The sequence below is a fragment of the Doryrhamphus excisus genome, linkage group LG5, assembly GCF_037039965.1.
Source record: "Doryrhamphus excisus strain RoL-2023G ecotype Guam linkage group LG5, RoL_Dexc_Guam_v1.1, whole genome shotgun sequence".
NCBI classification, from domain to species: Eukaryota; Metazoa; Chordata; class Actinopteri; order Syngnathiformes; family Syngnathidae; genus Doryrhamphus; species Doryrhamphus excisus.
The window spans coordinates 22,235,142-22,260,911 of NC_136361.1; the positions used below are offsets into that span (position 1 = coordinate 22,235,142).

Consider the following 25,770-nt stretch of genomic DNA (forward strand, 5'->3'; position numbering starts at 1 on the left):
TAAGGTATAACATCTTGTTCTTTTTCATGCCCAGGCACTTACTTAGTCACATTACCACAAATGTGATTCCGCTTTCATTCATTTGCAATCAGCGAGCCAGGCAGGCTGAAAATGCTTTGAGATTACTAAAAGGTGCTAACAGAGAATGAACGACAAGTACACGGTGGCAAATGACAAGAAAACATGTCAGAACACTGAGGTTCAACCGGGGTTAAGGACAGAGGTCTTCAACGTTAACTTCAGGACAGGCATTTGTCGTGTCAGCAGAAAGCAGAGCTTGGTCATGCATCACCACTTGGTTTGAACAAGGCTACCTTCAGTGGTTTGTGATGAGATGGTGGAATTGTCTTGAAACAAGACCAGAAGCCATAGAGGCACATGTAGGTACAGTATATGTCTGCAAAGGTAACAACAGTCAAGGTTTGTGGGTCCGATGTCTTAGCCATGGTTGAAAGAACGGCAGTTGGTGTTGTTTCTTTCAAGAAAGTAATAGTCCGTGTATGTCCTTATGTGTCCACTTTGAGAAAAACAACAGGCTTGGAGGATAACGCTCAAAAAGGACCACAATTCTCATGATTTGAAACAATACAAAACCTTATTCGACCACATGTGTTACCAAAAGTATTCAATATGTGGCTCAAACTGTGCAATAAAGCAAAAAAAAAAAAGTGTCAGCTGATTCCACCGAGCCATATAAACATCCAACTTTCAAAAAATTTACATATTACAAAAGTGGATAAACTGGTACGAGTCCTCCTTAGGGAAAACCTATTCATGATTGCTTTTTTTTTTTTAAAGGCAAAATACTGGTTTAGTATTTAAGAAAACATTGACCCTCAGAGCCATTTCATGATACATTAAGCGAATAAGGTGCCAAATGAATAATTTAATCCACTATGTGGAAAAACAAAGTGCATTTTAAACAAGTTTAGTTCAGGTGCTTCATGATTTGAAATGTCTAAAATACCGTTTTGACAGTTTTTCTAGACCAAATAGATCAGACTGGTTTTGTTTAGTCATGATTTTTGTTGCTGATGGAGATGCAGCCGGCGTTTGGCAGTACGTTTACACCACAAACACGGCTGCAACAACACTGTTTGTTTTGGGGCGGGGCCAACAGGCCTGCCTTGCAAGTCCGGAAACACATTCGCGTTTGGCACAACTCAAACTCTTTGAACCGTCATATATAAAAAAAGGAAACAACAGCATTGAGCTTGTTGTATCAAAAAGGTGCAAAAATGTCAATCGCAGTGCATATTAAACATACATTTTCTCATCAAGATCTTTCTTTCTGTGTTAAGCTATAATGTAGAATATTAACCACCGTCAAGGGAAGACTTTGAATAGACATCCTTCAACAAAAACATTGGCATTCACTCTGTGTTAATGTACTTTGGCTCATGTTGCATTAGGCCTTTATCTGTGATGGATTTTCAGGATTCATCTAGTGTATGTAAACTCATCCATTCTCGTTAAGGTGTGTGTTGCTTTAAAAGAAGCAATACATACTGTGATAAAAAGCCTCCCACCAGGTATGCTATACATGGTTTTGACGTCAGGGCAAGCTTAAGAGCACCTTGTAAACACAGTCACATTTCATTTCGTAGGGAAAAAAGGGGCAAACATTCATTGGTGATTGAAATTCGAATTTGGGCTTGTGCTCAAAACGTGTAAAAACAATTCTTAAAAGAAATGCAGCATTGTATTTAGTGAGGGGTTTACATTGGGGGGGCTAGCCATTGTATCTCACCGTGTTCTTTTTAAGAAATTCCATTTGCTTTTTTAAATTATCGATGTCTGCGAACGTTCCTCTCAGTTGTAAGACGTTGCTTGAATGTTGTCAGGCTGGGAGATAAAGCTCATCGTCAATCACGAAGATCTGGAACATAACATTTGTTACCTCCCACCGACTGGGTCGGAACAGCGAGTAACATTCCGTAAAAACCTAGTCCTCGGATACCGACAAGGACTTCCTCACACTGCGTGACGGCTCCCAAACCTCACTGTCATCTGTATCCTCTTCGTCGTGCTCGTCGTCGTCGTCATCGTCTTCATCCTCCTCTCCCATTCCTGCGTCTTGTTCCTTGTTGGCGCTCGACGCCTCCTTCTGGAGGCCGCGTGTCCCCTCTACTCCATCCGCCATCACCAAAGTCGGCTCCTGGAAGGGGTCTGCCCCCATATCCAGCCGTCTCTGGACCTCAGCGAACCATTCCCTCACCTTGTTGGAGAGAAAAGGAGGGAAGTTTAATTGGTAATGCAAGGTGGGCGTGTCATTGTGACATCATCCCTCAGACTCCAGAGGTACTGGTGGTGGTATTCTATATCTGTAGACACAGATGTGTGTGTGATTTCTCCTCTCTTAGAGTGGAAAACTCAACTTTTGGCCGTTTGAAAATGTACTAGATCAGCACATTTTAATAGTTGTGATAACATGACATTATGGATTTTATTTTCAAAATATGCAAAGGGCCAATGCAAACCACACTTTGGACACCCGTTTTAAACCACCAGCAACAAGACTGTGAGGTTAGTACATATGCAAGTAAAAATGTCGTTACCCGCTCATAGCTCATGTTGGTCTTGGTGACGAGCTCATCCAGGTCCTGCTCACTGAGGAAGCGGTGCTTCAGGTAGTACTCCTTCAGGATGTCCCGCCCACTCTTGAATTTCTTCGGCGGGGGGCATCTGTCCAAGTCTGAACTAAATGAGCCGGACCGCCTTGGCTGCTTTCGGGTTCGAGATCTCCCCCAACCGCGATTTCGGACACGTCTTTTCCGACTACCCAACTTGTTACTCCCCCCACCATTTGGGCCCTCCACATTGCCACTCTGATACTGAAAGAACCACTTAAGGTTCCCGTTCTTCCACGAGTACCGAGAATCCCCAAACCAGCTTACGATGTACGGTCGGGGGAGCCCACTTTGCTCCACTAGCTGGTCGTATTCCTCCGTTGTGGGCCACTGACTTCGCACAAAGGCACTTTTAAGAATATGGAGCTGCTCTGGAGTCTTTTTCGTCTTATCTTTGATGTCTCTGCCGCTGCTGGTTGGCATCTGCTTGCTGCGCCCGCCGGGTGGAGTTTGACTACCTTTACGAGAGGTGGAGGCAGAGCGAGAAGAAGCCCCGGCTTCTCCAGCGTTCAATCCGCCCGAGTCCATTCGTCCTCCCTCTGAAGAATCTGGGGAGGGCGTGCTGACTGACTGCATTTTCCGTCTCTCTGTGAACCAGGCGTCAATCTCCCTGCGTGTCAGTTTTGTCTCTGTTCTCAGCCGGCTCAGCTCTTCATCTGACGGTGTGCTGCTCTTTTCAAAGCTCTCCTCCAGCACCACCAGTTGCTCCGGCGTCTTCTCTTTGAACTTCTGCAGGGTGAAGTCGGGAAAGGGATTCCACGTCTTGGGCCGTGTCTCCTTCTCCCTCGCAGGGGGGGTGCGGGGACGATGCGGGGACGAGGGTGTCTCGTCGCTTGAGTCAATGACAATGGTGGTGCTAGCGCTGCTGCTACAGCCGGCGCCTCCTCTGCCACCTCCGTCGTGGAAAACGATGACATTGTTCTTGGAGTTGCGTTGGTTGTACCTGGTGTCACTGAACCATTTTTTGATCTCCCCCTTCGTCAGATTGGTGATCTTCATCAAGCGGGCAATCTCCGCATCGCTGACAAAATGGTTTTTAAGGTAGCTGGCTTTCAATTCAGCCAGCTGCTCTTTGGACTTCTTCGGCCGCATGCTGAATGTGTCTGCATTCAGGGCTGAGTTCTCCTTCCAGAGAGAGAGAGGGAAAGTTACTTTTATTGTTTCTATTCCGATCACCAAATACAAGCATTTCAAGTTTAAATGTACAACCAACAGCACCTGAGAAGCCTGCTCTCAAACAGCACAAACTCAAGGAATATGAAAGGCAGTGTCAGTCTCACCTGTGGCGAGAGAGAGGGGGGCTGAACAGTGGTAGCCCGCTTAAGCTCACTGTTTGTTGGGGTTGACTGGCAGGAAACTCTGCTGGAACTCTGGGACTGACTGGGCAAACCTGCCACTGTCAGGGTGATGGGATTGGTCACTGGAAGGTTCCCTCCCGTACCCACCTGGAAACACACAGAATGGAACACACTATTATTACTATTGAAAGAAATAAACAGCAGCCACAAGTTTGCATAAGAGCCAACATAAGGACTATACAAAAAAAATCTATGTTACGAGAGGCATGGAAACTATTTGGACTCTCATGGAAATAAACAAGGGAACCAAATAGGTTCTTGGCATCTCTACAACTAGTATGCTTTTGCCACATTTGACATTGGAGTTTCACTCAGCGTATTGTGAATTTTGAAACATGAAAGAAGGTGCACATCAGATGAGTTGTACCAAGAGACCACAAACCAAGACCTGATAATTATCTCAAACCAAAACACCATAAACTTCTCAATTTACAGTGTGCAACCTACTTTTTATATTTAATATTTTAATCAACTCCAGTTTTGATATTTGAAAGATACTTTGTCCACTTAATGGTAGCAATTAAAACAATTTTAGTGCATTACTTTATGTAAAAACAGAAGCACAGTATAGTACTTTATGACTAATACAGAATAAATAAATGCTCCCATTTTTTACTCAAAGATCTAAAACTTTTTCTATGTACACAAAAGGCCTCCCTCTTAATTATTGCTCATAAATCTGTGTTAGTGCGTATTCATTTTCTACGATTGATGATCTACGTATCCACCTCACACGTGTGGCCTATCAAGATGCTGATGAGACAGCATAATTATTGCATGTGTGCCTTAGGTGTGCACACTTTGCCTCAATACCGTATACAGCGACCATCACATCCCAAACATGATCACTTAGTGACATGTCGGGCGAGTATGCTGGCCAACAAAGTACTGGGATGCTTCCAGCTTCTGTACAGAAACTTGCAACATTGGGCTGTGCATTACCATGCTGTAACATGTAATGGTTGTGGATGACTGACACAACCATGGGCCTCAGGCTCTCGTCTCTCAAATCTCTCAAATGCACCTGTGATGTGGACGGAGTGGCTTACGGCGTGGACGGGGGCGTATGTTATGCACAACACACACAGGTGCATTTTATTGATGGCATTTTGAGGCTAGTGAGCATCCGGTCGTTTATTCCACACGTACCTGTGTGAACACCAAGCCAGGCTGGCCCACTATCTGGCAGGTCTGAAGAATGGACTGTAGGCCGTTGGCGGCAGCAGATAGCTGGTGAGCGGGTATGACAGTAATGGTTTGAGGCACGGTGTGCACGGTGCCGTTGAACTGTTTCCTCCTGGCCTCTTCGACTTCCTCTGGGGTCCAGCTGACGCCGTGCTTCAGCCGCTGGGCAGAGAACCAAACCTGAAAGTTTAGGCACATATATTAGGTCACTTATTTCCATTTAGGAACATTGAGAATAAGTATTCATCCTCCCTCTTGTAAGTACCTTAATCTGCTCCTCTGTGAACTGTGTCTGCCCTGCCAGACTGTTGATCTCAGCCATTGAAGGGTAGGGAAACTTCTTGTAGGTGCTGCCCAGCAGAGGGTTAGTGTCCATAGCTGCGCTGTAAGAAGGGATGCTGCTCAGAGGAATCAGGAGTTGGGATTGAGCTGCAGTATTCTGCTGGGCCTGGAAAGCAGAAAGCACCTGGAATAAAAGAGTGAGAAAGAGAATTAAGCTGTTATTTATAACTAGTTAAGTTACTCAACCAGCAGTGTGCTGATTTACAGTAACTATGCAAACATCTTGTCACTGTAAGCCATTTTTTTCTGTATGCTAAATGAAATATTCTTAGACTCTACCTGTGCCAAGCCAGGAGGAATAACGGTGGGATTTAAAATGGATGACTTCCTCGGCTGCTCCGAGGCTTGACTGACCACTAGGTTGCCTCCTCCGAGCTTCATGGAGTCGTGCAGCAGCATCTCCATAGACGCCATGGGCCCCAGAGGAGCTTCGATCGGCAACTGCTCTCCTCCCACCTCGGCCTCACCGCCTCCTTCGAAGCACTCCACTGCTTCATCTGACGCTTTAAGGGAGACGGCGATTCTCTTGGGTTCAGATTTAGTCTTCATCCTCATGATGGGGGTCTTGCTGAGAGAGATGGCAGCGACAGTTGTGGCATCTGCTACTTCCTCAGCCGTGTCACACTGCTGATCCTGGGTCAGCTGGTCGCTGCTTTGACTCTCCGGGGGGTTTGTGGTGCTACACCTTAGTGATGCAGTGAGCGCATCTTTGTCCTCTATGTTGTTCGACTCACCTAAAAGGATAGTGAATTTTAAGCAACATTTTGGAATTACTGCAGAGAGGAGTGGACCGAGATGAATTTACCAGCATCCGGTGGGGTAGGGACGACCACTACTGTCTGATCCAGTTCCTCTGCTGTTGGAAACCCGTCTGCTGTCTCCTCCGCCCCATCAACACAGTCTTCCTTTGTCCTTTCAGTAATCTCCAGCTCATCAGAAGCTAGCCGCTCCACCACATCAGAGGGCAGCACCATGCAAGGCGTTGTAGATTTTCTGCGGCTTGACATCATCAAATTGTGCAAACTTCTATCCGGGGTTATTAGTCTCTGACAGAAGAGTTTGAGTCTCACATGTCTATGGAGGCCATATTCAAATACCAAAACTTGTCAAATGGCTGGTGAAAGACAGAAACATTACAAAGGGAAAATGTCACAAAAGGCTCTTTAGGGCTACTTCATTTCCACAAGTTATTGTGGAGTCTGTGTTTGTATTTGTACAACATGTTAAAAGTATACAAATATAGTAAAACAGCAGTAATAATTGTTTTGGGTTTTTCATTAGTCTAATGAAACACAATCAATAAAGTATTAACTAAGCACCATCCATGGTGCAAGTAATTCGTTGATAATGAAAGTAAACTGTTCTCGCTCGTATGCAAGGATTACATTTTAACCTACACTAACATTATCGAAATCAGAAAATCGATGAAGGAACACAACATATGGGTTTGATTCCGCCTATCGTGCAAACATCTGGCTGCTTTTGCGTCAATTATGATGTATTTAACGTGACGGCTACAATAATGCATTTAGTATAACACAGGTGGGCACGTCTGAGCTAACTTATCAGAAGTGAAATGTGCAAATACAATAATGCTGTTTTTATGTGTATAAACAGTTAGCAGCTCACAATCGGAGGTGAGCTGGCGATGATTACAACATTCAATGAGCAAAAGCCACTAATAACTTAGGACGCGTTTTAGTTATGGGGCATGTAGCATGTAGAGTAGGAGAATGGCCAACTAGCCAATGCTAGCAGTCATTATTGATGGACATGTCTGCGGGCTAACTTACTGCAACTACACCAACGTACACCGTGTTGCTGCCTGGCTATCCAGGCGAGGCGAGGACTGATTTCCTGGGTGTCCCCAGAGCAGCTCCCGGCGTCTGTGCAGCTGTCTGTCGTTGTCTGCCCTTCCCAGCCGCTAACTATTCAGCGCCATCCGGGCCGGTACGCACCGTAACGCGGACGTTCACCGGGCTAGACTGTCGGTGTCTTCGACCAGACGGCGGGAGGCACGCGCACAAACGGACCGGTTTAACTGCTCCCGACTCCCGTCTGCAGATGCTGACAACACCGCGCATATCACCCTCTTCCGAACAGGTTGTGTGTCCCGGTAAGCGTCGCGGAAGGGTCCATTAATAAAAAGACGGTTGTTACAATTGGTGCTGCATTAGCTCCCTGACCTAATTCTCATTTTTAACGGCGGGTTTTTACAATGATCAAACAGCGTCATTATTCGGATACGCCTGTGACGTCATTCCCCGGCGACTTTCTGAGCTCGTAACATTTTAAGAACGTTTAACACTGTACATTTTTCACAAGCTAGCGATTTAAGGCGGATTTATAAGTTTAGTTTTTTTATTTGAACGAAATATAGAAAATATTTAAAGCTTCATGTAAAGTAGGCGCTTTTTCGTCTTGTTGCTGTGCCAAAATGTCCTTACGTGACCTGTCGGGGCAGCACGAGAAGCTACTTGAGGACAAAACTGACATTGCACTTTCCCTCTTTTGAATACACTCGATCCGTAATGTTTTAGCAAATTAACGTCGTGTTTTAGCAAATTCATGTTAAATTCTACAGTTTATTTAAAGACTACTTAAAATTAACAAACCACGAAGTCTTTTTATACAAGTAAACGTATACTGTTAAGCTGTTTGTAACACACAAAAACAACTATACAGTACTGGTAGACGTCAAACAGAAGGGTACACAGTGTTATGCATAAAGAATACGTTTATTTAAATATAAACCAGTGGTAATACAAAGATTCTAGTCATAGGTAAACAGATTTATATGAATATAGGACCGATGGTTACATGTTTATGCAGCTGTAAGAATACTGACCATGATCCTTTAAGAATTATATGCAGAATTATTTTTAAAAATGTCACATTCTTTGTAGAAATGTCAACAGAAGTCATTGATCTCTTGCTCCAACTCCTAATTGAATGAAAATACCAAGAGTACAAATCAGAAACAATACATTTATAAACTGATACTCAATATTAGAAACATTCCGAATTATATATGTCATTAGTTTTTCCAGTATTCTGGAAGTGTGCCTACATGCATGGTTACAAATAACAATGTACGTATACCCACCCTGATTAGTGCAGCTTTGTGGTGTTCCTGCCTGTGCCTGTAGATACTTTGGCACAGGAGAGCGTAGAGTTTCTCCAACTTGTGTACTTCATAGCCATCGGTTTTAATCACAACATTGTCCAGAAGTTCCTACTTATGCAAAGAAATGGAAGAAGGTCAGAGGCCAAGACAACACCTTACACCCAAGAACGTACTCGGTCACCCACCTTTAATTTATCTCTGTCCACCACCAATGACGGTTTTTCATGATCCGGTATCTGCTGAGGTTTTTCCAAGTCAAACTGCTGCTGCTGAAAAGTGTTTTTTGAGCCCCGAGTCGTGCGTCTCATACTTCTCTCTAAGACATAAAACACAAGTGCACATGGAGAAATTTGTTAACACAGCTTGGAAAATGTGGCTTGTGTGGAATCTTCGGTGGAATCCTTAAGTTTCTGGTTTGGAAGAAGCGTGTGGGAAACTCATACCTGCGACAGAGTGCTCTATGTCTGTGATGGCCACCTCCATTGGCTCAGGCTCCTGAGTCGTGCCCTTGCTTTTATTTTCCTGTGTAAAAACCGGTGTCAGGTTTTTGCTGCATGTTTGACCGCAATCTGTGTTTGATTGTCCCGGTTTATTTCCTTGGTTGCTGGTCTTATTCTGTCCGTCCTTCATTGCATTTAATGCAGTCATTTCTCCATCTGTCAGATCTTTGTCCACCGTTTTATTTTGCATTTGGTCCTCACTTGTCGCTTTGTCACTTTCACAGAGAACACCGTCCTTCATAGTCGCTTCAATCACAGCCACCACCTCCCTATCTTCATCTTCCTCTGTAATTGTTCCTCTCTCCAGCTCGGTTTCTTCATCTGCGGATTCTTCCTCAGAAGCAAACTGGATGTACTCTTTGGAGATGTGGGAAGATGATGAAGACCTCTTCTTTGAGTAGATGCCGGATGACCAGCGACTCCTTCTGCGTTTCTTCCTTTGGGCTGGAGAAGGAAGATGAAAGTATTTGTAATTCTTTTGACTTTTTGTCATTCATTATCAAAAATACACTTCCAGTAGGTTCTACCTGAGCTTTTAGGAGTAAAAAAACTTGTACTGGGAGTCAACGAAGTCACAGTTGCAGTTGCAGTGGCTTTGGCTGCTTCTCTCTGTGGGGTCTTGTCAACCGTTTTGGCCTCAGTCAGAAGTTTGCTCTGTTTTGGGAGGACATGGTAAAAGGAGGGCGCAAATTGTGCAGTGGAGCAACCTGTGGACAAAGACAGCACAAAGTTTAATAAGCAAATCCACCAAGATGCTAACGAGTCTTTAGAAGCATGTATAAATGAATAATCCTAGTCGCTTGAACTAGTTAGCCACACGCACCTCTTTTGAGGCGTGACTCTTTTATCTCGTCGCATATTTTCTCAAAATTTTCATCCAGTTCCTGCCGAATGATGGCATGCACAGTGTCCTTCAGTGCACACGCCCTGTGCCTAATCTGGCGGTCTGGATAAGAAAAAAAACAGGAAAGATCGGTCCAGTATTCTAGTTGAGCCAGGAGTACCTACGTGACCGCAGTGTGTACCTGAAGGGTCCCGGTCCGGGTTGTATTCAAGTGCATTCTTCCAAATGAGATCTACATCTTCGAGAAACTCTTTAACTGTTATGTACTGATGGAGGTCAATATTTGACAGCACAGTCGACAGGTCCATAGGCCTCTTAATCACAGCAGCGTAATCTGGAACCTGGAAATGTCACATCGCCATCAGTAAGCACTGAGAAGAAACAAAACCTGGAAGTCATTAAGTTAGAGATGTGTAGCTTGGCGTTAACACTGGCGCCCCCCAGTGGGAGAATCAAAGTGACGCCATCGACTGAAAGTGAAACCTTTTGATTGCATCTACAGTGAAGCAATAAGCTATTGGACATTTGAGACACATTTGGATACAAAGGAACAATGACCTCGTCTAAATCCACTGGTTTTGTGAAAGCCTTGAAGCGCTTATCTTGGGACAGACGGTTTGTGACATCACGCAAGAAGAGGCGCAGCTCCCTGAGGGTGTCTTCTTCTTGTTCTGCCAGTCTTCTGGCCTCCTGCTCTGCCAGTTGACGTGGTGGTGGAGGAGGGGCAACAGGAAGCACCTCTAAGTCGTGACGCGCTACAATGGAGAGTCAACAGCATTTCCTTTCCATATTTACAAAAATTAAACAATGTTATCTCCAAAGAATACATTGTTTGGTCTCACTGGCTTTCTTTTGGGAGGCGGGTGCTTTAGCGGCCTGGTTGAGGATCAGGTCCTCAAAGAAATATCTTCGTTCCCGGCTGTTGGGGACAGGGACATGGTAAACCTCTCCGTACTCTACCCGAAACAGCTCCTGAACCTGCAGCAAAAACATTTTTTTGAAGAATTGATCTTGTATTTGTTCCCATCTAAACCTGTGATGATACTACTGATATTCTGTACCTCAATACTGAGCTCAGAGTATTGTACACTGCATGTCGCCAGCAGCAGTATAGGAGCAAAGGCAGGGATGGAGCTGAGTAGACTGATGAAGGTGGCCCTCAAGGCAGGACCCACTGTGTCCCACCACTGTCCAATGTGGGGGATGTAAAGGATACTGGGAGAAGTCCGCTTGGCTTCCACAAAAATCTGCAGACAATGTGACACAATGTGATGCCAACGTGCGATACGTATCTCCATAAATACTGCACGCCACGTAGAGCTTATGATTGGTACGTTGCAAAAACAAATGCTCGACTGAAGAGTATAAAACTGATTCTAGCCGATTTCAGTGTGAAGCCAGGATAGCTGCCGCACTTTGTTTTGCTTTATTGTGAGGAGCTGAGAGAAAATCAGGATTCACAGACAGAAAAGCAACCCAAAATAAGCAACTAGTTAAGTACACCAAACTAATTCTTACACATCACATGTGGCTGTTTTCGTACGTTTGTCTGCAGCAGATATTTATCCCAACTCTCCATGAAGGAAGGAGGTGGGGTCCATCAACTACACTCACTGTGGCAGCCATTTTGGCCAGTGGGGTCAACTGTTAAGAACCCACTGAATTTGACAAGGCTGCAAGGCTGGATGTCTGCTGACGTTATGTCAACTATATATGCTTTAGTTCAGTGATGCTTGACTTACCTGTGCACAGGTCTCTTCTGGGGCAGTTGCACTGGCTCCAAAGAGCACCGCCATATCCAGTGTGTATACTGTAAATTTCTCCAGAGCATGGAGAACAGCAGGAGCCAAATGGGAGCTTTGACCCGAACCAAGCCGACCCTCTAAAAGCAGCCTGGGACGGTAAGAGGTCGGTTGGTTCACCGCACTTCTACCCAAAAGATAGAAAAAATAAAGTTCAGATTTATATTCAGTGAACCTTTTTGCTGCTGTTTCAATTTCAGACATTCAATAATGGACTTCGGTACAAGGTACATTATTTAAAAAAAAAAAAAAAACTTCAACTGTATTATGGAAAGCAGGAAGTGAACAAATGTAACAGTTACTGATTGTAAAAGTACCAGATGGAGGGGTAGGATTTAATAAGCTTTGCTTCTTCCTACTCCTTTTGGACATGTGGAACTGTGAACTGATTATGGGATGCACTCAATTGTAATCTGATGCATGTTCAAATGAAATTAAACCATTACCATAATGTCTGAGGCAACATTTTGAAATACGCTGTTTAAAGCTATACATATTAGCGCCGGCAAGCCTGAACATTGTCCCATACAACAATCACACCAAGGTGCTGAAACCAATGCACAGAGTGAACCCTCCAAATGCTTGTTTGGAGGCAGGAGACGAGGAAAACAAACACGCGGGCACACAGCAATATATTGAAGCTGGTAAAATTACATAGTTAATTTTAATTTATTGTGTGATTGATTTATTATTGGCTGCACGGCGGTCGAGTGGTTATCACGTAGACCTCACAGCTAGGAGACCAGCGTTCAATCCCACCCTCGGCCATCTCTGTGTGGAGTTTGCATGTTCTCCCCATGCATGCGTGGGTTTTCTCCGGGTACTCCGGTTTCCTCCCACATTCCAAAAACATGCTAGGTTAATTGGCGACTCCAAATTGTCCATACGTATGAATATGAGTGTGAATGGTTGTTTGTCTATATGTGCCCTGTGATTGGCTGGCCACCATTCCAGGGTGTACCCCGCCTCTGTACCCCGCGACCCTCATGAGGAAAAAGCTGTAGAAAATAAATGAATGACTTATTATTGTGCCGGGCCGAGTGCCCATCACACAGGAAATCTCACATTTGTGACTCTTTCTAACCTTTCAAAGCAGAGCGTTCCCCTTGAAGCAGTCTTTTGAGGAGTCTGTCGACCAGATCGCTCCTCCTCATCACTGCACAGCTCCTCCTCAGACACGCCAAAAGACTGATCTGAAAGCACACAAAAAGTTTTGACACAGTGCTGTATAATAACATAACACTAAAAGTATCGAAAACAATAGAAGATAGTACCATGTGTCCTCTTCCTTTTAAAGCCTTGCTCAGCGTGTGGGAACAATTTGCTGACAATATGGAGGATGTCCTGCAGGGTGGCACTCAGCAACGGACGGACTGCAGGCATCAGTGCCTTAGCTGGTGACACCACAGCCCTGATGGTGGCAGTCAGCGTCATATTTACAGTACGTATCCAAACGGGATTCATTGATTATATCGCCCGTACCTCTGTGCAGCAGGCACCAACTTGGACATGGCGGACATGAAGTCTTTGGCTGTGATGGCGATGGAATTCACATCAAGTACAAGTTTCTCTGATGAGGAATAAATCTGCGGGTAGCGGCGGCGTAGCGCACACAGTGCTGCCTCTGAGCACATGGCCTTGATGTCTGCTCCACAATAGCCTACAAGGGGGTCACAAATATTCCAACAGGAGGTACTTAGAATTATGTATTTAAGAAAAAAATAGTTGTGTATTACTTTAAACATACCAACACATTTATCAGCCAGTTCCTCCACAAAATTATCAGAGAGCTGAGGCGTCCACTGCCTCGTGTGGATCTTCAAAATGTCCCGTCGAGCCTGCACAGAATTTTCATTCAGGACCACCACACTATATCTATACACACAATAAAAATATTTCTTCAGTATTCCAGTACGTCTCTGTCCGGAAGGCCAAAGAGGAACTCTCTGTCAAAGCGGCCTGGGCGTCTGAGAGCTGGATCGATGGAGTCCAGTCTGTTGGTAGCACCGATCACCACAATCTCTCCTCTGCTATCTAATCCATCCATGAGAGCTAGCAGGGTCGACACAATGGAACTATTGACACAAAAGAATCACCAAAAAAAAAAAAAAGTGTTTTAGACAAACGGCAAGAGCTACAATTATGAACTGACCATCAATGTTTTGGAAATAATGAAGATACTAACACTAAAAAGATTTCTGAATAAATATTTCATAAATAAATTAGGGATCGACCGATATGTTTTTTTGGGGGCCGATACCGATTTTTTCCATCACCCTCAGCCGATGGCCGATTTTGCTTGGGCCGATACTGCTTTTGATCCCTCAATTTACATGAAAAAATGACCATGATAATAAATATTACAGGTCTCATGTTTAAACAAATATTTATTGAAATGTAAACACTGAACACAGTAGGATTCAGCTTTCACACGTATAAAACGGCATTATCAACTTTAAAAGGAATAAATATTCAACCATGTGCAAAACATTTCTGTCGTAGTTTAAATTTATCTAGCATCAATGTAATGACTGCTCCTCTGCAGCGTGACCCACGCGTGTATATCGGTCGATGCCGATACAAGGAAAATATTGGCCTGATATATCAGTTGATCCTTAAAATAAATATTCTGAAAAAATCCCCCAAATTGTATTTATATCCCAGAAGCCCAACTGTGTGCTTTTTATATTTTTTTAAGAGCAACGCTCACCTGTGAATCTGGTCCTGCCGGCTGGACCTGACTGGGGCCAAACCATCAATTTCATCAAAGAAAATGATAGCCGGACGCATTTGGTAAGCCTAGAAGAAATTGGAAATGTAGTTTGAGTTGGAAAGACGTGAAAGTACTGCATTGTTAGAAGATAATGTAATAGTAGTTTACAAGAAAATACATATTGATGTTTTGATGAGTGTAGTCTACCTGGTCAAACAGCAGGCGTAGCTGGCGCTCAGACTCCCCAACCCACTTACTGAGGCAATCAGCGCCTTTCCTCATGAAGAACGACACCTTTCTTTCTCCCTGACTGCATTCATTGGCCAGTGCTCTGGCTACCAGGGTTTTCCCGGTTCCTGGGGGGCCGTAGAATAGACAGCCCCTACGAGCCCAAAGAAACCAGGATGAGTAGTTGATTATCATTTCATTACAGATACTGTATCATTTGAAACTGAAGCTTTACCAAGCATTGTTTACCTGGGCGGCTGTATGTGGAACCTCTCAAAGACTTCCGGGTAAAGTAGAGGGAATACCACCATTTCTTTCAGGGAAGAGATGTGTCTGCTCAAACCGCCAATACTGTCAAAGTGCACCTGAGTCACAGTGTGTTCATGTCAGACTCCAGATAAACCATAAACCCAGATGATGTCTGTCTGGCCCATAAAGTCTCTCCAATCTTCATAAAGATACCTTTCAAATGTGTTTAGGGCTGCAACTATTTTCTTAGTCAATTAATCTGAATCTTGTAGTTTTGAGTAATTAATTGGTTAGGACTAGGGACCCCGAGATCAGTGGTGTCCATTATGTCGATTGCAAAGGTAGTTTGGATCGATCACATATAACTACTGCAACTATTCCAGCGGTATTTCCTGGCTTAATAGGTCCCCCTTAACAAATTCATGACAAGATTTATTTGGTCACACGCTCACCGTCTTGTCAATTTGCATTGGGTCCACGTCAGCAAGACTTGCGCCGATTTTCATGCGATCTTTGTGGATTCCCAGCAGGTCCTCTTTCACAATGTTCATAGGGAGACATCTGTGAAGAGATAAAAATATATATATATATTGCAGTTTTGTGTTCTAAAATCATGCACATTATTTTCCACCATTCCTGTCATGCATTGTTAAAAACAGATAGGTCGCTCGGGTAACATAAGAGCAACTCTCACCTGTTGACCGACCTGCTCCTGCTCTTACTTTTCCTCCTTTGGAAGGTCTCATCTTCTGAGGAGGAGGTCGAGTCACTACTGTGGAGGGCGTGTCTCCTTCTGTGAGCAAAATAAGAAACACAAATATGAACAAATAAGCACAAAAATATACAGTACATAACTCTAATATAAAGTGTATACAAAATGTGATCAGACAGTATGTTTGCAATTAAAAAGTAGATTTAAATTAGTTAAATCACCACACAATCAGAGACAAGTGGGGGGTTAAGATGAAGCTGAGCTTACCTCTCAGAATTACTCCTCAAGTTGGAAGAGAATTAGGGCAGAAAAACAAACGTGGGATAGATTTAGCATGCAATTATGATACTGACAAACAGGAAAAGATTAGCTCGTTTTTAGCATAGTAAAACATAGGTTGTATACAATAGTCATTCTTAGAGCATGGCAAATAATATATCAGTTCATTTAGTTTCACTTTTTTTTTTTTTGTATAAATTCTTGATATTTTAGCCATTCCACTAACCGACTGGTTTTCCTCCGATTGTAGGGGCTCCGGGGGGCCGTGGAACTGAAGGGAAATCCGTGTCTAGATGGGGATGAGTGGTCTTTAAAGTACATGCCGCGCTTTCTTGGCACACGGGGCTCCCTTGGTTCTCTAGGTTCTGACCAAATGATGAAAAAAAACATTTTAGCATCCTCTGATTTGTAACATTTAATGTTTTAAAGTTTGAGAGACAAGATTGACAGATATTAAAATGTTGAAATATCCACATCAAATGCATTGAAATAAGCTCCAAGAGAGGAGCGGCGTTATAGTTAATGTAGTAGCTGTTTGGCGTCTTGGAGGGAGGTGCACAAAGTTAAGACTGTGATGGAAATCATCATGTTACCATCTTGCGGTGCCTGGTAGAGAACTACGTTCTTTCGCTGTCTGAATTCATAACGTCTCTGGTTTTCTTCTTCATCCACGGCATCCTCAAGGTCGTCATCGTCAATGTCATCATCATCATCTTCCTCCCCCAACAACTCGTCCTCCAACTCGTCTTCCAAATCGTCATCCTCGTCGTCATCGTCATCCTCGTCGTCGTCATCTTCATTCCCAGATGTAAATCAAAGCAACCAAAAAATTAGGATAGTCTTCATAAAACGGATTACAGCAATTTCTTTACTCTTGTTGCTAACTAAAAGCCATTAGCACAATTGGACATATAATCCACCTCACCTTGGTTCGGCTGCTGGATATCCTTGCCCACGTTGGTCCTCAAAGACTGCCTCACTCTGCCTCTAGTGACCAACTGGTCGTGAAAACACCTTAGATCAGCTCAAGGGAATGTTTACATGAACTACAGCAAAACCTCCATTGGTCACTCCCACTCAGGAAATGACCTTGTCTCCGTTGTCTCTGTTCCGTCTGCGTCGCAGCTTTTGCATGTCATCCATCTTTTGCAGAACAGCCTCAGCCGTACTAAAATGGGATCACAGCCTGTTTTTTTAGCACTGTAATTACACTGACAATGCATGTTAATTATGAAAACAAAACGACTTATTAAACTCACTTGGTGATGAGGCGATCATAGAGGACTGATTGATTCCGAAATTTGTGTTGAGAGATACGGGAGCTACGCCGTAAATAGTGTGCCTCCTCGTCGTCAGGGCTCCTTAGGTTAACTCGGCTTCTTTTCGGAGTGGAAGTCCCCTCTAGTTCATCTGGGACATCTTGAATATGAACAAAAACAAAGATGTGAGCCAGCTAGAATATAAGTTCCTAAAAAACATGAGTGATAAACACTTTGTATGCGTTAGAAAGGAGAATTAAAACATGACAAAACACACCTCCTTGCAGTTTGTTGCAAGATGTTTGGCCTTCCCTCTGTAGCCTGGAGGATTTCCTAAATGACAAATATGTACAAATGTATGAAACAAAAGAGATTCATTCTGTTTTAGTTACATGGAGGGTTGGATAATTCACCCAAATCCTTGGTCACCTTGTGACGTAGCCTCCAGCCTTTGGTTCCATGTCCGAAAAGGACACCTCTAGTTTGACTCGTCGTCTTCTGGTCTTTGGAAAATCACGGAAACCGCTTCCTGTCTCCTGCTCAACATCGCCCTAGCAGTCACAAAATGACTTATCAACAATATCATCTGGCAAAGTTCCATCAATATCTCCAACTTAATGGACAGTTATTAAGGATGCCTACATAAATACATGTTTGTTGTCTATGGTTACAGTAGTACTTACATAAAAGACAGACTGAAATATGATTGTCATCTGTTGCACTACTCTCCAAAAGTTATGGATATTCACCCGTTGGGTGAAATTTCAGAATGAAGCTAAAATGCAGCATTACATTTTAGTTAATTTGACCACAAACTATTCAATATTTCAGTAGTTTTTGCACAACTTTTGAACAGCACAATTCACAACAGGTGTGTGATCCATATGAATCGATCATTCACTCCAAATTATCATTTTCACATCAAACTGTATACATTATATTTCATACACTGGAACGAAAGGACCATTTCATGGACTCGTCGGGAATTTCCGTACTCAAACTATGGTGCTTGTGAAACCTTAGCCACCCTAACTCGTAACATACAGGTGACTGAACTATGTAAGTAAGTCTTTATATTACATAGGTGCGAGTCTGAGGTAAACAGTGACCACTGATCTGTCACGTCTGTGTGTTTGTTGCTTAGCATAACAGGCTAGCAACATAAAACCCGCAAGTGCCTTGAACACATCATCGATCCAACATACATACATCGTGGCTTAACAATCGTTAGGCGTGTATCCGCTCACATTCACACGGTTGTGTTCCGGGCTGCTGAAGCTATCGTCCAGGGAGCGGGAGGTCCGTGTTGACCGGCCGGATTTTCTCTGCAACGCGGGAACAAGCGAGAGAAACTCCGAGCTTGTGTCCAACTCCATCGACCGCCTGTTCGGAGTTGAAGCCACTGGTTGACCAACCCCGCCGCCGCCGCTGCTGCGTAGGATTACCATGTTGACTGCAGTCCAAAGTTATAAACGCACTAATGACGGGCGGCGGGTCACTACAGAACTCAAATTCATGTAAAGTTGAACGTCATCCGCATAGAAAAGCTAGACGCGAATTCGCGCCTGCTGACAGGCCATCGTAGCACCGCTCCAGCCCTTGATTTCTGGCGCCACAAACGTCATCAGGGAGGTAGTGAGGTACAAACGTCGCTGCCGCAAGGAAAAATAGAACCGATGTCCACATTGTAACCTCTTAAGGGTAGCCAAACCTGATTGTATATAATACATTTGAACCATACTTACACACTAGATCCCCACCAGATTTGAAGATATAATAGATTTAGAATTCCTTTCAATTCCAACTTGGCGGAAGGATACATTGTACAGTTTGAAACGCGTACGGGCAGTCGTTGAGGCGCGCGCATGTATGCGCGTAGAGAGACCACGAAGCCGCTGTTAAAAGCATATTGCTGTCAAGTTTGGCCCTTCAAATGCTTTAAAATGACGTTTACAAAGAATTTAAAACACCCACACAGCATCAACTCGAACAGTTTTTTTTTTATTTGAATTTGTGATACCACAAGAGTAAATATAAACTTGATCCTTCCTGGTCAGAAAAGAAGTACATTGTGTAAAACCGCTGTACAGGCAACCATACTGTTATAAGGAGATACACTCTCAGCTTTTCCACTGGTGTGTCTTACTGGTGTCACTATTGGGCACTGATGAAGTGTAGACAATATATTTGAGGGAAATCAGATGATTAAACTAGGGAAGTCAGATTTAATGGAGAACTTGAGATTTCACACATTGGAGCTACATGCATGTTTGCAATAACCAACAGTCATTGTGTGCCTAAACAAATCAAATCATTGCAATTAAATCATTCTTAATTGCTATTGGGAGAATAATTGAGTTGTATAGTAAATGCACTCAATTGGTCGCTTTTACAAAGTGCACACATCTATCTAGTCATATCAGTTAGGCTGCAAAGGAACATGTCTGATACAGTTGTCGAGTATCGCGCCGCTATATCTCCAAATGGAAGTACGGTTGCAAAGAAGAGCCATCATTAGACACGGTGGGGGTTAAGCAATGGCCGCAAGGTAGTCCTTCACCTCGGCTGGGGTGAGTCTCTTGAAGCCAGCCTCATTGCAGATGCCAACCTCGATGTTCTCCTCTGTCATCTGACCTTCAAAACTCTCCTGCAACCCAACCGTACATGTATGGTGTATGAAAGATCACTTCTTTTTACAACAAATGAATTTACAACCTAGAAAATGTACCTTTAATGTCAGGATGGCTGTGTGGATGGCATCTTCCAATTCCAGGTCATTGTTATACCTAGGAAAATTATAAATCAATTATATATACTTCATGTCACTTGTCATACTTGAACATACTGAAATCCTAACTGAAAGTATTTACCTTTTTTCAAGAAATGTTTTTCCATTAACATAGTTCTTTCCCATGGCTGTGGCTTTCCATGCAAAATACGCACCCTGCAGAGCAAAGGGTTCAAGTCAGTAATGGAAAGTGTACTCTTGCAATTCTTATATAGAGTGACTCGAAGAAACAAAAGAACCAAGTCACAAAGTTTTTTAAATTAGACAAAGAATACAAGTGGATTTTTAACACTATATCCAGCATTGTGTTCATTACAAGGACACTTCTACAGGAAAAACACATCACAGCCTGAGCTCATCTTATGAAAATGAACAAAACATACGGAGGGATCTGACTGGAACAAGTAGGGCTGGTCTTCATCCCAACCAGCTATCAACAAAGACACCCCAAATGGACGCACTCCACTGCAAAGAGCATATAAATGTCAGTAAGACATAATGTTTCCTAACTTGGTAATGATCAATATTCAATGTGAGCATCGCTAACCCAGACTGTGTGTACTCCTGCATTACAGATGCCACTCGTTGGACAAGCTGGCCGGTGGGAATTGGCTCCTGGTAGACAAGGAAGTACTGTTGTGCCAGCTTCCTGGCTCGTCGAACCAAAACCCTGCCAATGCAACCTCTATTAACCCTTTTGTGCAGGTACAAAATACTTATGTAGGTAAAACTTTGTAGTTTTATTTGCAGTGCTGACAATCCCTACCTGTAGTCAGGCCCCATGCCACTGTACACCATCCCTATGTGTTTAGTGATGGGCTCCACTTTGTGAACACTCTGCTCATCGTACAGAATGGACTTCTGCTTTTTTTCCGTCGCCAGGACGACCCCATTGGAAGCTGGAAAAAATTAGAAACATCATCTCACCATTGTGGGCTACATTGTCATGACGGGTGCAATCTTTTACCATTTGCACCTGTATACATTTATAGGAAATAATCATAAAAGTACTTTACACATGTTAAATTTGCACTCTGAAGTTTGAATAATTTTAGAAAATGCTATTTATTAACACATTGCAGTCTGAATTATACATTTTTATCCAAATTCTTGCATCATTTAAGTACCAAATAGTTTTCTAGAAAACTGGTTATCGAATGGAGTGCTTGTAATAAAAATAACAGAAAATAATGTGAATTGTGTCACCTTTAATGCCGACTGAGGGGGCTCCAGCCGCTACAGCAGCCAATGCATATTCAATCTGCACAAGTTTACCAGAAGGGCTGTGAAAACACACATAATACATTTAAATTGTGATGGGAGCGGATTGGCGTGTGCTAGTGCTTTACGCTACTACATTTTCAGCAGTTAGCAACGACGAAAATGAAAGCAAAACCGAAACACTTCCACAATATAAATATCGAATATGTTGGCATGTGAAACTAACCCATTAGTCGAACAATGTTGTATTGTATATGTATGGTTTGAATGTAACAACATTACAAATTCCCGTGTGGATAAATAGTTAGCGACATGCTAGCAGTACTTGTAGCTGATTCATTGCACCGCCAGGCAATGACAGTGCATTGACAACATTAGATGCTAAATAACTCTTCCATTATCAAAATAGAAAGCAACGCACGTATTTTAACAGATCACGCTTTAAAAGCAATAAATGCGAGCGGCAACCGAATCAGCTGCGTTTCATTCAAAGGCTATTTAAAGACTTTTACCTAAATGTAGTGAGAGAGAAGCTGTAGCCGCGTTCCGCCATCTTCTTTTTCTTCTATTATCCTGAGTTCGCTCACAAGATGAAGTTGACAACGCTGCCACCTACGGAGAGTGTAGAAATGCGTCCGAGAACAACGATCTTTGACTCTTTTAATCTAAAATATATATTTTTAAATACGCATAATTTCACTATAAATATTACTTTTTTATTAAAAATCAATTCTCTCTTAAAGGGAAGATTCTAATTAAACTAATGACAAAGTTTCATAAAATATCCGCCACTAGACGGCAGTATAACACGAATATTTGTTCCAGGTTACGACGATTAAGCAGTAGAACAAGAAGTAGCATTCTCGTCGCCGATTAGTGACGAAATCAATGACCGTGAGTAGTTTGACATGTTTTGAAGGAGCCGTAGCTTGGCAGAGATGATGAATTTGCTTGCATTAGTGAACACTTTACGATGTTCATTTCTACGTATCGAGAGCAGACTTCTCCAGGCTGCAGGAATAGAGAGACAAGTGGGTGAGTCTAACGGCTGCTTTGACTTGCTAACATGCTAGTTAGCTTCCACCACATGTTTGTTTCTTTTGAGCTGCTTGATCGATTTCTTCAGCCAAATGTTAACGTGATGTTCCTCAATGTTTTTAAGCATCTGTGAAACAAATAAACCATACAATATGTACGTCTTATATGCAGCTCCAGCACTGGCATTTAATGGCTCCAGTCTCCTTCCCGCAACCGACCAACAGGGAGTGGATGAGCAGCAGCAAAGCTGGGACGGCATCTTGTGGATGGCAGCACCCAAGAAGAGACGCACCATTGAGGTCAACCGAACAAGGAGGCGGTCCGAGAGCAAACTTATTAAAATCAAGGTGACATTTTCTGCTGGCCTTTCATAGAATCTTCATAAACTGTGCAATGTGTGTCCACTGAGGGTATTCATAACTAAAACACTGACTGTCTCCCTTTAGACAAACATCGAACCGTGTCCAGAGTGCGGCCACTTAAAGCAGAAACACATAATGTGTGGCTTCTGTTACGCTAAAGTATGTAAGGAGACGGCGCTGATCCGGCATCAAATTAAAGAGATGGAGGGTGGTCCTCTCAAGGCACCGGCTGTGGAGACCGTTGTCTTGTATGCGGGCGAGACGCCAAACGAGCAGGACAAAAACAAAAGGATAGTGGAGCGGCCCAGGAAGCGGCCTGCCTGGTTCAGTCAGTAATGATCATTTAGTATGCATGTATAATACACGTTGTCAAAGTTTTGTCTAGAACTGAATTTATTTGCAGGAAAAACAACAAAAAAGTGTACTTTGATTCAGTCTGTGCAAATGGCAAGTTTGTATCGGAGTTCACTTAGTAAAGACGTTGAGAGTGAAGTCTACCTGCCCGTTTGGAGGCGAGAGATTAGGAAAATAAACGTGTTTGTGGCACTATCAGTCTGGGATTAATTGTGATTAATTTGTTTTTTCCCCCAGGCCTAGTGCCTATTTTTTTTTTTAACAAGTAATCTCACCACGCTCTGAACTCGTGATATCTCATGACACCCCTCCAATGTGGACTGTTCTATTTCAGCCACGTAAACAAATTCAGTGTTGACAAGTTTATCTTTCAAAGCTTTATTATAAGGACTGTACAGTGTTGCAATTATCTGAACAATAAGACAGTTCTCGTGCACCAAGATATGTTCCAAAATAAAGCATCTTCTCTGTTCATGTTGGGTCTATATTTTCATATGGGGAAATGAAAGTTCTGGTTCTAATAAAATACTTTAATTCTGTTATCCACGTGCATAAATTAATGAATTCTAAGACTGTAAATATAGTAAAACATAATTTAAATCTTCAAGTTTTTAGTATAGGGTGTGTTATGTTATGTCATCTTTGTTACCTGTGCAGCCCTTAAAAGAAACCCAAATAAAGTAAGGTGCATTCAGATAACATGGCACACATACAATTTCAGTACACATATTCTGGTTTTCAAGAATAAAATATATTTCAATCCTTGATTGTGTATCCAATGTGGACACTGTTTAATTAAGTGCATTTGATCTTAGAGTTGAAGTCTTAATTAGGGTATTTTTTTCTTTAGCGAAGGGAGACCTATGTTTCAGCACCTTCAAAATGTCTCATCTTTTCCTAACGCAGAAATTCCCAATCATGCATATTCCGCTCCGGATCTACACAGGACTAACAGTTGGCTCAAAGTCAAATGAAAAGCGTTGCCCTGTCATCACTTTGTTTGAGGTTTAACGTTCCCTCCTAGAATGGCCTGCTCGGCTCTCTTGTGTTTCTGAACGGTGACCTGCAGCTGCCAGTACTTGAGATACACCCACATGAGACTTCCGTTCTTCCTCTTGTCCATGTTTAGCAGATCTGCACAATGCTTATCTCTCTTAAAAATATCCTTTAAATCAGCCTCCAGATCAAGTTCATCCACCAGGGGCTCTTTGACGGCCTTCAGCAGCATGTTCTTCTCCATATCCAGGCGCTTATCTCGAGGCTGTATTAGGGAACAGTAGGCATTCTGGCGCTCCACAAGCTGAGCCTCCAGCTCCTTCAGTGTGGCGTTGGCTTTATGGAACCAGTCGTTCTGCTGTTCCAGGGCTTGATGCAGCACGGTCCCTGCGGCTCCAGACTTGATAAGCCTTTGCTTCTCGTCTTCCAGCCTCTCACGCTCCTAGAAGAAAAAAGACTTAGTGTTTGGTTTATGCGATAGAGAGACGAGCGGCGGCAGCAGACAAGAGGTTACCTGATGTAAACGTTTACGTTCTTCCACCAGCTGCTGGCTCTGGGAGATCATGGCCTGCCTGTACCCTTGCACCCTCTGTCTCTCCTTCTCCAGCTCAAGCTCCAAAGAAGCCGCTGCTCTGCGTCTCTCGGTTAGTGTCTCCTGGTACCTCGCCTCCATGTCACTTTTGACAATGGATACATCCCTGTCATACTGGGATTTCACCTTGTCGATTTCTCTCTGAGACTCCCGGGTCCAGATCCAACCTGAATGGGTTAGCAACCAAACATTTGGTGAAAAATAGGCTGATAAAATTGAGCTCGGTTGACATCACTTCAGCGGATCTTGTTAAAATGTTGACATCCTTGTATAACTTACGAAATGCAGCCAGTCCGAGCATGGGGACCAGCAGGGCATAGTTCCATTGGTTGCCATCCCCGCCTCCCTCCCCCCTTTCTCGTTGGTCTGGTTGAATATTCCATCTGGGTGGGTCATTCAGGTTGTTCATGGAGGCTGCTGTCACAGATGTACACAAAATAAAACAACACATTACCATCAATACTATCTTCTGATCTTGTGTAACATCATTATAATTGGCTTACATTATCTAGAACTGAGAGACATCTACTCCAAGGGTGTCCAAATTTACACCATACAAAAAATTGGAAGACACAAAATCACATCTCAGTAGTTCAAGCATCCTAAAATAGCCTTTATCTCCAGTTTGGGGTATCAAAAACTAAATATTATGTACAATGGAGCAGCATCTACTAAAACTGTATGATAAGGTGCCATGTTTACATACTCTTAAGCTATCTTTCCAAGTCATTTGTAAACGACCTAAACATCATAGTGCATGGGGAAGATGTAGAAAGATGCATGATTATCTTTAACATTGATCAACAATCGAGCAGCAACCCAAACAACATTGCAACATGCTTGACAGCCCCGGCTAACTGTAAACAGGGATATCTAATAGCAAAAAAGCTAGCTAACGTGTTAGCTTAGTGCTCATACACGTCAAGAGTAATTCATTAAAAACAACACACGGGACTTTATAGCTTGTAAGTCCGACAATTTGTCTGTTTAAAACTATGGTGTTGTGTCTCACCTTCAATGGAAAGTCTAGGTCACTTATACATTTGTTCCTGCATTTGTTCCTGGTTATGCAACGTTAACGCGTTGCCGGTCCGTCTACATCCATGGGGGTATTTTACTCGGCTGTACTAAAAAAAATCCATTAAGTGACACAAGAAACACTTATAGGTGTCTAGTCTAATTAATGATCCA

The 25,770-nt window shown here is 43.1% G+C and overlaps 5 protein-coding genes and 1 non-coding gene across 10 annotated transcripts; 1 reads left to right on the forward strand and 5 right to left on the reverse strand.

The window, feature by feature from the left end:
* Window positions 1-1,910: 1,910 nt before the first annotated feature.
* Window positions 1,911-7,787, reverse strand: zhx1 (zinc fingers and homeoboxes 1). Its single transcript, XM_058054161.2, has 8 exons — window positions 7,309-7,787; window positions 6,321-6,629; window positions 5,795-6,249; window positions 5,439-5,639; window positions 5,138-5,353; window positions 3,911-4,075; window positions 2,559-3,755; window positions 1,911-2,218 (listed from the first exon to the last, which is right to left on the reverse strand). Exons 2-8 carry the CDS (start codon window positions 6,523-6,525, stop codon window positions 1,946-1,948), a joined length of 2,712 nt encoding a protein of 903 aa, XP_057910144.2. The 5' UTR covers window positions 6,526-6,629; window positions 7,309-7,787; the 3' UTR covers window positions 1,911-1,945.
* Window positions 7,788-8,249: 462 nt separating this feature from the next.
* On the reverse strand, window positions 8,250-18,854 carry atad2 (ATPase family AAA domain containing 2). 2 transcript variants are annotated; one of them, XM_058054158.2, is made up of 30 exons: window positions 18,476-18,854; window positions 17,658-17,779; window positions 17,506-17,561; window positions 17,229-17,388; window positions 17,059-17,137; window positions 16,895-16,967; window positions 16,563-16,763; window positions 16,196-16,334; window positions 15,958-15,972; window positions 15,673-15,771; window positions 15,431-15,539; window positions 14,979-15,094; window positions 14,709-14,883; window positions 14,499-14,587; window positions 13,704-13,863; window positions 13,536-13,626; window positions 13,271-13,448; window positions 13,063-13,199; window positions 12,873-12,981; window positions 11,729-11,915; window positions 11,048-11,233; window positions 10,829-10,964; window positions 10,545-10,741; window positions 10,168-10,327; window positions 9,966-10,088; window positions 9,670-9,849; window positions 9,086-9,586; window positions 8,828-8,958; window positions 8,622-8,750; window positions 8,250-8,459 (listed from the first exon to the last, which is right to left on the reverse strand). In XM_058054158.2, exons 1-30 carry the CDS (start codon window positions 18,674-18,676, stop codon window positions 8,427-8,429), a joined length of 4,272 nt encoding a protein of 1,423 aa, XP_057910141.2. In that variant the 5' UTR covers window positions 18,677-18,854; the 3' UTR covers window positions 8,250-8,426. The 2 variants fall into 2 exon arrangements, with proteins under 2 accessions (XP_057910141.2, XP_057910142.2); XM_058054159.2 differs by lacking the exon at window positions 15,958-15,972 and having other exon boundaries at window positions 18,476-18,853.
* Window positions 11,530-11,664, reverse strand: LOC131105759 (small nucleolar RNA SNORA5). The gene has a single exon (XR_009119991.2). It is a non-coding gene; the product is annotated as a small nucleolar RNA SNORA5 (small nucleolar RNA).
* A 354-nt stretch (window positions 18,855-19,208) lies between the features above and the next one.
* On the reverse strand, window positions 19,209-21,907 carry psma2a (proteasome 20S subunit alpha 2a). The gene is made up of 8 exons (XM_058054170.2): window positions 21,750-21,907; window positions 21,223-21,299; window positions 20,783-20,915; window positions 20,564-20,686; window positions 20,400-20,481; window positions 20,099-20,172; window positions 19,957-20,014; window positions 19,209-19,875 (listed from the first exon to the last, which is right to left on the reverse strand). The coding sequence occupies exons 1-8, from the start codon at window positions 21,788-21,790 to the stop codon at window positions 19,759-19,761; spliced, it is 705 nt and encodes a 234-aa protein (XP_057910153.1). The 5' UTR covers window positions 21,791-21,907; the 3' UTR covers window positions 19,209-19,758.
* A 170-nt stretch (window positions 21,908-22,077) lies between these two features.
* Window positions 22,078-23,463, forward strand: mrpl32 (mitochondrial ribosomal protein L32). The gene is made up of 3 exons (XM_058054172.2): window positions 22,078-22,272; window positions 22,447-22,622; window positions 22,722-23,463. Exons 1-3 carry the CDS (start codon window positions 22,176-22,178, stop codon window positions 22,971-22,973), a joined length of 525 nt encoding a protein of 174 aa, XP_057910155.2. The 5' UTR covers window positions 22,078-22,175; the 3' UTR covers window positions 22,974-23,463.
* Window positions 23,464-23,844: 381 nt separating this feature from the next.
* ccdc127a (coiled-coil domain containing 127a) lies at window positions 23,845-25,729 on the reverse strand. 4 transcript variants are annotated; one of them, XM_058054165.2, is made up of 4 exons: window positions 25,592-25,729; window positions 24,859-24,996; window positions 24,502-24,746; window positions 23,845-24,429 (listed from the first exon to the last, which is right to left on the reverse strand). In XM_058054165.2, exons 2-4 carry the CDS (start codon window positions 24,986-24,988, stop codon window positions 23,983-23,985), a joined length of 822 nt encoding a protein of 273 aa, XP_057910148.2. In that variant the 5' UTR covers window positions 24,989-24,996; window positions 25,592-25,729; the 3' UTR covers window positions 23,845-23,982. The 4 variants fall into 4 exon arrangements, with proteins under 4 accessions (XP_057910148.2, XP_057910149.2, XP_078647050.1 ...); XM_058054166.2 differs by having other exon boundaries at window positions 24,859-24,993; window positions 25,592-25,728; XM_078790924.1 differs by lacking the exon at window positions 25,592-25,729 and adding an exon at window positions 25,083-25,107 and having other exon boundaries at window positions 24,859-24,993.
* Between the last annotated feature and the right edge of the window lie 41 nt (window positions 25,730-25,770).

Coding starts and splice junctions, on each gene's coding strand:
- mrpl32 (XM_058054172.2), top strand. CDS start 22,176: ATGATGAATTTGCTTGCATTAGTGAACACTTTACGATGTTCATTTCTA. Junction 22,273..22,446: donor AGGAATAGAGAGACAAGTGG/GTGAGTCTAACG, acceptor TCTTATATGCAG/CTCCAGCACTGGCATTTAAT. Junction 22,623..22,721: donor GCAAACTTATTAAAATCAAG/GTGACATTTTCT, acceptor GTCTCCCTTTAG/ACAAACATCGAACCGTGTCC.
- zhx1 (XM_058054161.2), bottom strand. CDS start 6,525: ATGATGTCAAGCCGCAGAAAATCTACAACGCCTTGCATGGTGCTGCCC. Junction 6,250..6,320: donor CCCTACCCCACCGGATGCTG/GTAAATTCATCT, acceptor CTATCCTTTTAG/GTGAGTCGAACAACATAGAG. Junction 2,219..2,558: donor CCAACATGAGCTATGAGCGG/GTAACGACATTT, acceptor CTCTCCAACAAG/GTGAGGGAATGGTTCGCTGA.
- atad2 (XM_058054158.2), bottom strand. CDS start 18,676: ATGGTAATCCTACGCAGCAGCGGCGGCGGCGGGGTTGGTCAACCAGTG. Junction 15,540..15,672: donor AGGAGCAGGTCGGTCAACAG/GTGAGAGTTGCT, acceptor ATCTCTTCACAG/ATGTCTCCCTATGAACATTG. Junction 10,742..10,828: donor CGCCTCCCAAAAGAAAGCCA/GTGAGACCAAAC, acceptor TCTCCATTGTAG/CGCGTCACGACTTAGAGGTG.
- ccdc127a (XM_058054165.2), bottom strand. CDS start 24,988: ATGAACAACCTGAATGACCCACCCAGATGGAATATTCAACCAGACCAA. Junction 24,747..24,858: donor GCTCGGACTGGCTGCATTTC/GTAAGTTATACA, acceptor TAACCCATTCAG/GTTGGATCTGGACCCGGGAG. Junction 24,430..24,501: donor AACGTAAACGTTTACATCAG/GTAACCTCTTGT, acceptor TTTTTCTTCTAG/GAGCGTGAGAGGCTGGAAGA.
- psma2a (XM_058054170.2), bottom strand. CDS start 21,790: ATGGCGGAACGCGGCTACAGCTTCTCTCTCACTACATTTAG. Junction 20,482..20,563: donor CAGGAGTACACACAGTCTGG/GTTAGCGATGCT, acceptor TGCTCTTTGCAG/TGGAGTGCGTCCATTTGGGG. Junction 19,876..19,956: donor CAGCCATCCTGACATTAAAG/GTACATTTTCTA, acceptor GTTGGGTTGCAG/GAGAGTTTTGAAGGTCAGAT.